We start from the raw sequence: 12,889 nt of genomic DNA on the forward strand, positions 1-12,889 counted from the left end.
AATATTCCCAGGCTTTCTGCATTCAGATTGAAATTTTGGCATGAGGAAATTAGTAGCAAAACTCTGATTCAGTCGAGCCCAAGATTTCACCATAGTTTGTGTGTCTGAGGGTTTAAAAGTTCTGGTACTATAACAACAGTGAGTTGTTGTTATGAATTAACCAAAGATTTGTGAATTTGATATAAATATTTAGCTGCAAGTTCAGGAAGCCAGAGCATAGAGTAAAGTAATAGTAATGTATCACCACCAGTCTTCCCAACAAAACAGAAACCTCAACCAGTTGTTGGTATCTGAGTTAACCCTAACTCTTGACCTTTATTTGGAATGTAAGGTATTGGTACTACATGTTGTTAACCTTTCTTATGCCATCCCCAATTTATATACCTAAAGCCATTGAAGAAAAAGTGATGTTCATGTTTGCTAGCATTACTGGCATTTTTTTAGTCAAAGCTGTTGTTACATACTAAAGTTGAAGCATGTATTGCAATTCACCAGTGAAGATGAGTGCCAGCCACCATAACAGCATCACCTGAAGGAGGGAGTGCCAGATCAAACCCAGGTTTCAGATCAAACACGAGTTCCCGGTTCTGCTGCTACTTCACTATGTTAAAGTAAGGAAATAAACCCTATTTGCCATCCTTGGCATTGCTTTTTCCCTTGATAAGCCAAAGTGAATGCTCAGGGTTAAGGGGATCACGGCACTGACCTCCTGCGGTAGGTTCTTGGCTTGACATTCTTGAATTGGAGTGACGGAAATGTTGAACATTAGCAGATAAGCCAGAAATGCAACTCTGAGGCTTTGCCTACAAAAATAACTTTGCCAGCCTCCATGATGATTACTGTGCTTCAGAATGACAGGGAATTTACTTACTAGTGATAAATAACGTTCTGTATACACGAATACCAGGGAGAAAGGAACTACCACTGTATATTATAGCTTGCCCTGATTATAGTCACTCAAGTACTGTTTTATATGATTATACTGCTACAGGCCACAAAGTGGAAAAGATGAACCATGGGGTCACGTTTTGCCCTCTGTTTGCACGGGTATCCCACTAACGTGCCTGAAACCCCAGCTTGTGAGCAAGGGGTAGAATCTATCTTTTGTGAAAGGAAACAAAACAGCGGATGAAGCATTTGTTACTTCAGCAAGTAGAAGAGTAAACTATTTATATAAAATAATAAATGAAACTGCCTTAGTTTACAGTAGTGCTTGTGAGGCTGGGTCCTGAATGCATACAATTAACATTGCTAATACCCTGAGCATTTTGGCACTGTGTGTGGTGTATGTACATGCAGATGAAAGCTCTTCATTGCCATAGTTTCAAAGGCTGGCTCGATTATGACTGGAAGGAAGCTGGCAGGGTCTGCACAGAGCTGCTTCTATAGAGATCAGAAGAGCACAAGCTGTTCAGATGTTTGGTTCCTACTACTTGAGCAATATTCCTCATACATAGTAAAAGCACTCTGTTCTTTTGCATTACAGTCTGCTCTAAGTAAATGCTCACATAGTGGTAATTTTTTGTTCCATTCAGCATTCATTTACTAAAAAATACATAGTTTTGCAAGTCTTTACAAATTGTCTAGAACATGACTTGCTGTGCTGCCTGCTTTAGCCAAAGCACTGCCTCTCCTGGACATAATTAATTCAACCCAAAGTGTTTGACTGGAGTTGCTTACTTGCATTAAGGGGTTATCCTTTTGAGGCTGTACAGAGAACAGAACTAATTCTACTCAATACTGTGAAATAGATGAAACAAACTGCAAGTTCTAGTACCTTGAAATATAACAACATGCATGTATTTTATTTATGCATCTTAAGCATCTACATGTCCAGTTTGATGGCACCACAATACATTCTAGTGAATACAAGAGTTCTAGGCTATCGTTTTCCAGGTATTCCATTTGGTATTACACACACTCCAGTCATCCTGAAAGGAAAACATAGGGCAGCTTGCTTACCTTGGCACACGTTGTGATCACTTTGCTCATACCCAGCTGCACACTGGATTTGATGAGTTGGGTTTGGAGGGGCACGGTGAGGGTCAGCTGGGGTCCGTCGGATGACGTTGTTTCGACCACTAGTGGATTCTGCTGCTGCTTCTTCTCTCTCATTTACAATAATTTGCGCTGTTCTGGGTAGACAGAGGTATCCTCCATAGTGGTTAACACATTTCATCCCACCTTTACATGCATCTGGGACTATTTCACATTCATCAATATCTGTGGTTAGCAACAACACAAGTCATGCTTTTAACAGGCGAACCTTCTGCAAGAGCCATTAACACAAAGAACACAATGAGACATGCAAGCACGCCTCCTTGTCCGAAACAGGGGGGTGCAGTGATAATTTGCAAAGACAGACTTGCCATTGGTATTCTTTAAGGATTATTTACTGTACCTTTGCACCGTTGCCTAACAGGATCCCATTCATAGCCATCTGTGCATTGCTAGAGAGAGAAAAAATAAATATTAGGCTACTTGGGATTCCTTATTTTGGAAAAATAATCAAGCATACTTCAATAAACTCCAGGTTGGACACTAAGGGAAATGCAGTGTTTGCATACCTTGGTAAGCTAGAAAAACAGCTATTGGTACAGCACTGCTGGGCAGGAACAACAAATATATACAGAGAGAGCTTCTATTTTGGGAAGTTCCTGAGATATCATTTGTGGTGAGTAGGTAGGTTTTACTGGGGCTGGGAACAAAGTGGGAAAGCATCACTGCCCCCTTGCCTTCTTTCTATATACTACTTTAAAGCATAATTGGCTGAATTCTGGAATAGATGAACCTTTGGATCCAGCTGAGCAGTATGAAAATGTTATCCAAAAAAAAGCAAGTTTTTCTGAATTTGGTTGGAAAAGACCTTAAGATCATCTAGTTCCAACCCCCCTGCCTTCCAATGGGTGAACAGCTCTAATTCCCAGTTCACCAGAGGGACTACCAGACCCCCGTGCTCCATCCTTTCCCATTAGCACTCCAGCAATGGGGAAGGATCCCATGGCAGCTGGAAATTCATTCACATGCTTTGCAATCACATGACTCCAGGAGCTGCAGTCGAGGAAGAACAATTTATATTGGGAGACATACAATAAACGGTTAGTTTATAACAGGACTTAGAGTTTATAACAGGACTACTTGTATAAATAAGACTTTGCAAAATTCAAACAAGACTATACTCAGTAACTATTCATATCAATGCAGACTAGAGCACTGAGGAAGAATTTTAACTATTCTGCCCTGCAGTTGGGTGGGCATCTTCATTATCCCTCTGCCAAAACCCATTACATTTTCTAGCCGATTTTAATCACAAGTGACATTTAGAAACTGATTAGCTAAGTATCAACATGATACCAGCTACTTTAAATGTGTCTGCTGTATCAATGAATCAACTGAGCCATACTATGTAGGTTCACACTCATCTTGTGCTGCTCAGGATATTGCTTTAATGGTCCTATAGAAAAAAGAATGCAGTCAGCTAATGTAATTAGTCACAGTCAAGCGAGCTAAATCTTGTTGCAGAGGAGCTATACAAGGGATAAATTTGCTCTTCCAATGCCAAGATCCACTTGTTCCATGCACTAGCCTCAAGTTATTTTGAGGAACTTGTTACTAAAGGACACAGACTCAGCAATAGGGTTGAAAATATGTTCTTCTTTTGCAGGTGACACCAGTGATCTGCAGCTTTGGAGGCTTTTACTTCCAAAGGGGTAAGTGCACAGCAAATTGTATCACAATTCTCCATCTCTAATGGGATGACTGCATGCCGAGGTGACAACACTAAAGTTACTGTAGCTATGAGAATGGAAGCCCAAAGGAAAACAGCTAATTCATGCACTTACTGAATTGCCCAATTCCTGCTAATGCACAACAGAAGTACTGTCTATTTAACTGCAAGGAGCCAAATCCATCTATTATTGCAGCTGAAGGGATAGAAAGGGATAAAAAAGGATTTGGCTCTAAATGAATACAATGCACATGTGAGAAACAGTAGCATCCTAAGAGTAAAATGTCCAAAGGCTAAGGTTTTTTTAAGTAGTAGTATATGGTTGGAGTCTGATGATCATTGAAGCACCTAAATGCTAAGACCTCTTTGAAAATGGAGTAGAGGAACCCAAATTATAAGCATGCCAGACATTTCCCATTGGTATTAACAGAACTATGTAGATTTAACAGAAAATGCTACTTAGTTTTGTAAAAAGACCACGTAATAAGTGAGCCAAAGCAGGGGGATGGGATCCCTGTGTTAGGCTGGATTTGCAAAAGGTAATCAAATCTGCAGTTTCCACTTATATATAGGGACTTACAAAATAATCACAGAAGCCTCTGAAGAAAAGTACTCCCAACCTCCAAAACTCTATTGCTTCTAAAGCCCAGTGTTAAAGTGTTTTATGGCTGGCTTCTGGATGCTCACTTGAGGCTTCTTTAAGCCCCATCTTCTACATTGAAGTCCAACTCTGCAATATTGACTTGCTTGAGCCATCCCACTGACTTCAGTGGGATTACTTGTGTAAGACACAATCTCAGCCTTTGGCTGTGGTTCTCTGACTTTCTGCATGTGTGCAGAATTTTCTGCTTGTGTGGCATTGCGCTAATGCCTGTACACATATTCAGAGGTCCACCCATATGAAGCAAGTTGCAGGGATTACAACTGTAAATCAGATGTGAAAGTGTGGGTTTTTCCCCAGCCCAAGCCCGTGTAATTGCCACTCCTTCTACGACATGCATTATGCAAGCTGAAGGCAGAACACAGGCAAATTAGTTCAAAAAAAGCTTTACAAAAAGCCCTTTAAACCTCTTACTCTATCACTTGGTTGCAAGAAAAACCTATTTCCAGTGTCCCTGTGCAAATCTATCAAGCCATGCAGAAGCACTGCTCAAAACCAGCTCAGAAACTAAGTCCTGTGGTCACTGCAGGGCTCGGATGCTTCATTGAGAGCAGCGAGTTCTGAAGCACTTACATTTTGTTAAAAGCAGCTTCAAATATCCGAAAGAAAACACCAAAGAATGTTTGACCTAATTATCTGTCAAATTCCATCCGTTTCAAATTCAGGTCCATAGGGACCTTGTCTTGAGGAAAGTGGATTAAACAAATATTAAAGCCTCATAACGTTCAGTTCATCAAGCTCGGTGCACAGACAAGCTTTCAGAGCAGGCAGCTGTAGCCTCTTTTGCTCTATCCTGTCAACTTCAGCTTTAAAACACCGTTTCGGTGCAGGAACGGCTTATTTTATGGTTAACATCGCAGCCCGAAGAACTTTATATTGCATGCTATACATTGGCAAGGAATTTGGTTTTGCTTAAGGGTCGTTTAGCAAAGAATCCCTGCAAAGCAGCAATTACCTCGAGCTCTATTCAACCTTACCGTGTACGTTATGGTTTCCTCCGTTTCCTGCGAATGCACTGTAATAAGGATGAGAGCAGCCAAGAACATAGCTGTCAACATCGTGAACCCTGCAAAGAAAGACAAGCGAGTGAACGGGGGGTGTTTGTACCGGTCTCACCGCCGGGACCGGCTCCTGCCCGGCCGCTACCTGGCCGAGGCGGCTCAGCTCCGCTCCGCTGTTTCTGCGCTGTCAGCGCACCTTTCGGGTGCCGAAGCCATTCTGGTGTGCAAGCTCGCCCTATGCAGTGAAGGGGGGACCAGGGGAGCCCCGCAGGGCGAGAACCTCGCCGGGCACCTGCTTTGCCCCGCAAACCCGCCCCAGGAACCGGGGCACCGCGGCACGGAGCCACCCCGCGCTGCCCGCTCCTTACCTGCGGCGGGGCCGGCGCGGACGGCGGCGGTCGCTGCTCCCGGCGGCGCGTTACCGTCCGTCCGTCCGTCCGCTGGCTCCGCTGCGGTGCCACCGCCCGCCCGCTCGGTCTCGTCTCTTCTCCCCCCACCCCGCGGGCCTTCAGCTAAATAGAACCGGCCCCGGCTCCTACCGGAGCCCCCGCACGCCCCCTACCGACCCCGCGGCGGGCCCTGCGCTCCGCCGGGCCGGGGAGGGGCGGGCTCGGCACGGCCCTGCGCTGCTGCCCGCCGGGGCGCCCTGAGGCGGGGCAGGTGCGGGACGCGCCGCCATGTTGGGTGCGTGAGGGGAGGGCGGCGGGGCCGGGGCAGGACGTGAGGGGAGCTGTGGGCCTTCGAGGGCTGCGGCTGTTGAGGAGCGCCATGAGGCGGAGGTGGGAAGGAGGGAAGTGGTGCGGTACATGTTGGTTTACCTGCCATAGGCGGCAGTAGGTCGGTAGGAACCTGACTGTGGAGTAGCGTCTGTGGTGTGGTTGCCCCGTTGTGTGGAGCAGCGCTGTGATACCGGAGCACTGAGGTGTGGGGACATGTTGATCTGTGTAAATGAGCTTCGCCATCTCCTTACCTGGGATCTTGATGAAGTGGCTCATGCTGGGCGCTGGGCTTGCTCCTTGGAGCATGTTTTGAAAGCGTGTGTAATAAACGGATACTTTTAATTTAGGCTGAATTGTGGCTTTGCAAGCAGTAGTATGGAGCGTCCATCCAGCTAGGCAAGATACCTGGGGTTAAACAGCAGGATTGATGTGTTCTCCTCTCATTCTGGATCTGGTAAATAAAACCCCAGAGCCCTTCACAGGAGAACACCTGTTTTATTAGACACCATGTTGCTTCAGCAGCCATTACTTTTAAAGGCCGCTTCTGCACGTGAAATACTGTTATTTCCCTACCCAGTGAGAAAGCTGAAGGGAGGATGAAGAGGCATGACAGAGATGTAGAAGCATTCAGAGGTAGCATGGTGCTGGTGAGGAGCAGTGTGCCAGGGAACTCTTTCTACAGAGGGATAAGCTGGATCTTTATTCAGGACCTAAGTTTTGCGTCTGGGGGCACTGTGCCGTTTCAGCGCAGCTCTCTTCCTATGGCTGAACATGAGTTCTTTATTTAAAGAACCCTTTTACCACCGTAATGTTGGCCAAGGAGAGCCTGGAGAGCTTGAGATCTCCTGAGAAAATGTCATATTAGGTTGCAGGCCTCTGGCACTGCTGGCCTAGAGAATGGCTTCCCTATATCACCCCTTAAATTCTTAATGCTAAATTGCATTTGATCTTCCATCTGTAAAGTGTCAGTTCTTTTTTGGAAGGTCACATTAACTTTGTCTCTGAACCAAATTGCTTCTTTTCTTACCTGTTTTAGAAACAGCCACGTTGGTCGTTTCAGAATACATTTAACAGTATGTTGCCTGTCTTTTTTCTTAGGTAGTGATGAGAGAAGACAGTGTTTTTCCTCTCCCACTGCTGTTTCTATGTGTACAGGTAAGTAGGACTCTAAAATGTAGGATTTACAGTCCACACACCTCACTGGTGACTGAACTGTTGGAACAAGCCCAGGGGAGGGCTGCGAGAATGATCAGGGACTGGAGCACCTACTGTAGGCTGAGAAAGTTGGGGCTGTTCAGCCTGGAGAAGAGAAGCTGTGTGGAGACCTCAGAGCAGCTTCCAGTGTCTGAAGGGGGACTATAGGGATGTTGGGGAGGGACTCTTCATTAGGGACTGTAGTGACAGGACAAGGGGTAACTTAAACAGGGGAAGTTTAGATTGGATATAAGGAGGAAGTTCTTTCCTGTTAGGATGGTGAGGCACTGGAATGGGTTGCCCAGGGAGGTTGTGAATGCTCCATCCCTGGCAGTGTTCAAGGCCAGGTTGGACAGAGCCTTGAGTGACATGGTCTAGTGTGAGGTGTCCCTGCCCATGGCAGGGGGGGTTGGATGATTTTAAGGTCCTTTCCAACCCTGACTCTTCTATGATTCTATGAAGTACAGAAGCAACAACATGGTGTGATAGAGAAAATTTAGGTTGCCTACGTTTTTAGGACATTTTTCATGCTGGCCTATGTAACAAGTTACCTTTTGATACCTACTCTCCTGCTCCAAAAAAGGTTCCTTTAAAGCCTGTATGCCATTTTTTGCAGGTACAACTTTGAAATGTTAGATTGTCTCTAAGTTATTGACTTGTATTACTGTAAATCTGTATCTGTGCCCCCTAGTGTATTTTGGAATTTGACTGTTTCATGCTTACAGGAAGCAACACAGACGTTTCTAATAATCTAATGAATACAGATAGTAGCATCCATTACTTAACATGCACTGACAGCAGCACTTGGTGAGTGTTGAATGCATTGCCCTATCTGCCATGCAAAGGGGACTGAATTTAACTTGTTGGAGCATGGATTAAATCAAAATTTGTCTTAATTTGCCACCTAGAGAAACACTGTCTCTGCCACACAACTGCAATGGGTTCTTTTCACTCTAGAAAAGGAAAAGCAGGAAAGAGCAGTAACATCCTTTTGGAGGGTGTATGAAAGCCAGTGAGCATGGATCCTATACTTGGCTTCAGACACACTTGTACATTGGCTGAAGTACCATATTCTGCCAGGGATAGTTCTCAATCCTTTAAATGGAGGTAGTGGACTCGGTTCATGATGTTGTAGCTCAGATATTTCCTACTGAGGCCACTGGAAATTTTACTGATGTAAGATAGCAGGATTTAGACCCTTGGAAACGTTGAGAAGGGTGTGAGGTATGTGAATGAGCTGCTCAGCAGCAGAACAACTTATTTACATACCTGAAATGTCTGAAGATGTCATGTAGGAAGCAGTCAAACCATCCATCCTTTCTTGCTGAACACACAACATGGTGTTGCTGAGGCCAATCCTTTGCAGCAGTCACTGACAGTGCTGTCTGTTGAGGCAGCCCTGCGAGGCTGGCCCCTGATTACTTGCTTTTGGCTCCTTCCACAAATGGTGCACTCTATTCCCTGCTGCTTTAGTGAACTTTCTGTCACATCTCAGTTTTTGCTTTCCTTAAACCCCACAGTTTTCGTACATTCTTTAACTCCAATGTGTTTATGACTTAAATGTTCACATTTTTTCTTCCTTGCAGGGCTTGTTGCCCCCCCCCCCCCCATTGTCCTCAAAAACCCAAGGATAGGTAGGCTGGAGGAAGACTGTGTGTGGTTAAAATGTCACTGCACTCCAACTAATTCTGGCTGCTAGAATTGTCCCTGGGGGCCATAGACAGCTGGACATAATTTAGAGAAGGCTGAGATTGATATTAGAGGCAAGCCCGAAAATGAGGAAAACAAAATTGCAGTTTAATCTCTTCTACTCCCAGATCTGACCCCCTTTTCCTGTTTCAAACAGAGCTCGCAAGAACACAAAATGAAGCACACGGAGAATTTAAGCAACTTGTATTTGTCAGCTTAGGGGACTATCATTGTCAATTTAAGATGATTTCTTTTCCCGAGCATGTCGTATCGAGTAACACTGGAGTTGTCTAAACTAAGAGCTGGAATGGTGGAGATGTTATTTTCCCGTTGGACTCACAGGAACTCTCGAACATAAATTATTTTGATAACATGACAGGCTGCCTCTCTGCCACACTGCCTGCAAATGTCAAAATGTTTTCCACGTTTCGACTTGGAAATGACATAGTGTTGGTGAAGGATAAATTGTGAAGAATTAAGTACCTGACTTTATTGCTGATTAAATATGACAAATGTTGAACTTTTATTTGAGGTAAGATTTTGTGAGTTTATTTACCTTCCAGGGAGGTACCTCGAGCATATTGCATGTGGTGTGAGGTGTTACTGTACTGCAGGCTTCATTTGAAAGAACTGTGTCAGCAGATTACTCTCACCTTTCACAGAAAACTAACAGTGAGAGGTAAAAAATGTGTCATATCAGTTTCTGGTCATAGACATTGAAATTACAAGAAGATAAAATGGACCAAAATGTCAGAAGCAAAGGAGACAGAACATAGTTCCTCCTTCTTAAGCCTCTCCTTAAAATGAAATATATGTTTGTTGTTATTACTTGTTTGCTGCTTTGTATTACCATAGTGTGATACATGGGTGATACAAACACATCGTCAAAGAAAACTCCTGCCCCGTAATTCTTGCAGTTTGGTCAAGAAAAATATACAAAGGTCGGATTAGGAAATTTAGTAGCCTGGAATTTCAGCCTTTATTTCGCTCAGGTTATCTCCTGTACAAGAGCTCTTGTATGAGTTTTGTTGTGCTGAGGCCTTTGGCTAACTTAGGCTAACCTGTGATTTCATTTCTAAACGCTGAGCAATGCTCGGAGGATATTCAAGTCCAATGTTGCTGCCATTTTTAATTGGAACTTTTCCTAAAGAAGCAGCATGTGGTTTGGTTGCAATTTCTCAAGCATGCAGTTTGCTTTGCTGCTGCAGTTTGTAGGGATCTGATCTTACACTCTGTATGTCTGTAAACTCCAGCAGAAATTGGAATGCCCAGAGAATGGGGTGATTGTGTTTGTACCAGTCCTTTGACAGTGGAAACAAATGCGAGTGAGAGCGAGTGAATGAGGAAGGCATCTCCCCAGAGCCTGTCCATCTTCCTCTGTTGTACAGCTATAATAAATCAGTAAATCAGAGGGCTTCAGAAGTGTGAGTTTTATCTGGAAGCAACCTAAGAAGTGAGGATGTAATAGTGTGGGGAGGTAGGAGTCCATTTTACTTTGCATGTGTGGCTCATCACCTCTTGTGTCTTAAGTGGTTAATATTTTTTGTGGCCATAAACCACTCCTGTTTGTACTTGTGTGGTGTTAACTTCAGGCTTCCCGTTGAAAAATGAGAGAACATGGTTTACAAGGGTTTTCTCAGTGTTTCCAAAGGCAAAACTTTGAGGTCCAACTTAACAAAAGTTTACTCACAGTCTCAGAATGTCTGTTTTCATGGATTAACCATACAGGCCAAGATGTTTAAATGTGGTGAGAGTTTCAGGTATGACAAATATGGGCCTTAACTTAAATTGCAGCACTATCGCTGTGAAGGTTTTATTTTGAAAAGCAGTTGTACTTGGAATTTTAGCAGTCTTCCTATCTACAAAAAGCCTGGAGAGGGGCTTTGGACAAGGGCCTGTAGGGACAGGCCAAGGGGAATGGCTTGAACCTGCCAGAGGGGAGACTGAGCTGAGCTCTTAGGCAGAAGCTCTTCCCTGTGAGGGTGCTGAGGCGCTGGCACAGGGTGCCCAGAGAAGCTGTGGCTGCCCCATCCCTGGCAGTGTTCAAGGCCAGGTTGGACACAGGGGCTTGGGGCAAGCTGCTCTAGTGGAAGGGGTCCCTGCCTTTGGCAGGGGCTGGAACTAGATGAGCTTTAAGGTCCCTTCCAACCCAAACCAGTCTGGGATTCTATGATTCTATGATCTCTTGCTTGTATGGGTATTATTAACTCGTTCAGTCGTTTTACTCCATGTAGCAGCTCTATTCCATTGCCCTCTCTACCAGTGATTTTCCTTCTCTTTTTCTCATGTCAGAAAAGAGAAACAGCAGACAGGGAAACATGCATCATTAGAGATATGTGGCTTTTATAACGCCAGAGTCATTGTTCCTTCTTTCCTTTTTTTCTGGAAGACCAGCGTTGCTGCATGCAGGAGTTTAATTCTGTTGCTGTAAGTGGGATTCAGCCAGTTTGGTTAAAATGAGAATTGTCTAGAACCTCTTCACAGGACTGCAACCCATCTGAGGGACAGAAAATCTTCCTGATATTCAGGATAGTACCTGGAACATAGAGCTTGCTTCTGATTCAGCTGTGTCAGTGCAGTTCCTTGCTCTGGCTAAGAGGCAAAATAGGAACGCCAGAATTCAGATCCAGTATTACCCAGAATATGCTAGAGACAGTCTTCATCTCTCATTTTGGCTTCTCGTGAAGCTCTGTGCAAACCATTTAATCTATTTAAGTGTTCACACACCTTGTTAGGCAAGTCCTTCAGTGGTATGCTTTAGTGGTGGTCTTGGCAATCCTGGGGTAATGGTTGGACTTGATGATCTTAAAGGTCTTTTCCAACCTCAGGGATTCTATGATTCTATTTCTTGGTACACTCTCTGTGAAATGAAGAAAATCTCACAGGGAAGTGAAGCGAATACATTCACTTTACGTATCCAGGATTTCCAGGCAGTTCATTGTCTTAGGTACCCAGATCCCTTTCAAAGTCAGTGCGATTTGAATGCTTCTCTGTGAGGCTGACTTCAGGCAGCAGTGATGGGGCCTGTCTTAGGGACCTTGCCATTGACTCAGCTGAAAGTAGAATCAGGCAGAACTTCATCTACTGCAGCATTCATGTTTCAGAGAGGAAAATGAGTGTGGGTAACTAAAAACTGTGTCTTCTCTTTATCTTCCCTCCACACAGGACATCAATTTCCCCTTCCTCTGAGCAGGAGGTGTCTCTTCTTGTCTTACAGTCTTTCCTCTTCTTGTTGTATAGTCTTTTTGTTTCTGAGAAAGGCAAACGTGAGCTGATTGGAATAGGACATAGAACACTCCTGAGTTTCAGAAAGTGCTGAACACCTTCAAAGCAGACATCTGTATTTCAAAACCTGAACCTAATGCTTTCTGCAGAACCTTGGGGACCTAGAATGGAGTGTAGGAGTGTGGTGATCTTTCAGCACAGCAAAAATGAGCCACCTCAGAAAAGCTGCTTTGGAAGAAGACCTCAGAAGAACAGATTTGTAGGGCAGAATTGCTGCACCAGCATCAGTACATAGGTTAAACAGTATTTTGGTCTCATAAGCATCTTCTGAACTCTCTGAGTTTGCTTTTCTTTCCCTTTGAGAAGAAGTTATTAATACCAGAAAAGCAGCAGCATTTCTTATTCCTGTTGTGTGGGGGTGAACTTGGCAAACAACCTGCCCAGTTAACCTGTTCATTGCCGTCCAGAGACACAACGTTTCTGGTGAATATCTTCATGTTAATACCAAAGGGTATATATGTCAGAGCACTTTAATTCCCCAGAATATTAAACTTAGTGCTGGTCTGCATGCTGTCGTACAGAAAGCAGAAGAAAAATAATAGTGGGGTTGTTCCTTTAGATGAGATTAAAGGCGATATCCTCTCACCCCTCTTTGCAGATACATGCTGTAGAA

At 44.2% G+C, this 12,889-nt stretch overlaps 1 protein-coding gene across 2 annotated transcripts in view; it reads right to left on the bottom strand.

The window, feature by feature from the left end:
- EFEMP1 (EGF containing fibulin extracellular matrix protein 1) overlaps positions 1–12,889 on the bottom strand; it is a 378,486-nt gene that overhangs the window by 45,543 nt on the left and 320,054 nt on the right. Inside the window, exons 2-5 of one of the 2 annotated variants that reach the window (XM_062609499.1) lie at positions 5,758–5,821; positions 5,366–5,454; positions 2,402–2,450; positions 1,963–2,223 (exon numbers count right to left, since the gene is read on the bottom strand). In XM_062609499.1, coding sequence (XP_062465483.1) covers positions 1,963–2,223; positions 2,402–2,450; positions 5,366–5,446 — 391 coding nt within the window. In that variant the 5' untranslated portion in view covers positions 5,447–5,454; positions 5,758–5,821. Of the gene's footprint in view, positions 1–1,962; positions 2,224–2,401; positions 2,451–5,365; positions 5,455–5,757; positions 5,938–12,889 lie in introns of those variants that run through there. The other variant, XM_062609495.1, reaches the window with a different exon arrangement.

This window comes from Pezoporus occidentalis, unplaced genomic scaffold, assembly GCF_034315485.1.
Source record: "Pezoporus occidentalis ecotype Australia unplaced genomic scaffold, CSIRO_AGI_Poc_V1 ctg10, whole genome shotgun sequence".
Taxonomy (NCBI): Eukaryota; Metazoa; Chordata; class Aves; order Psittaciformes; family Psittacidae; genus Pezoporus; species Pezoporus occidentalis.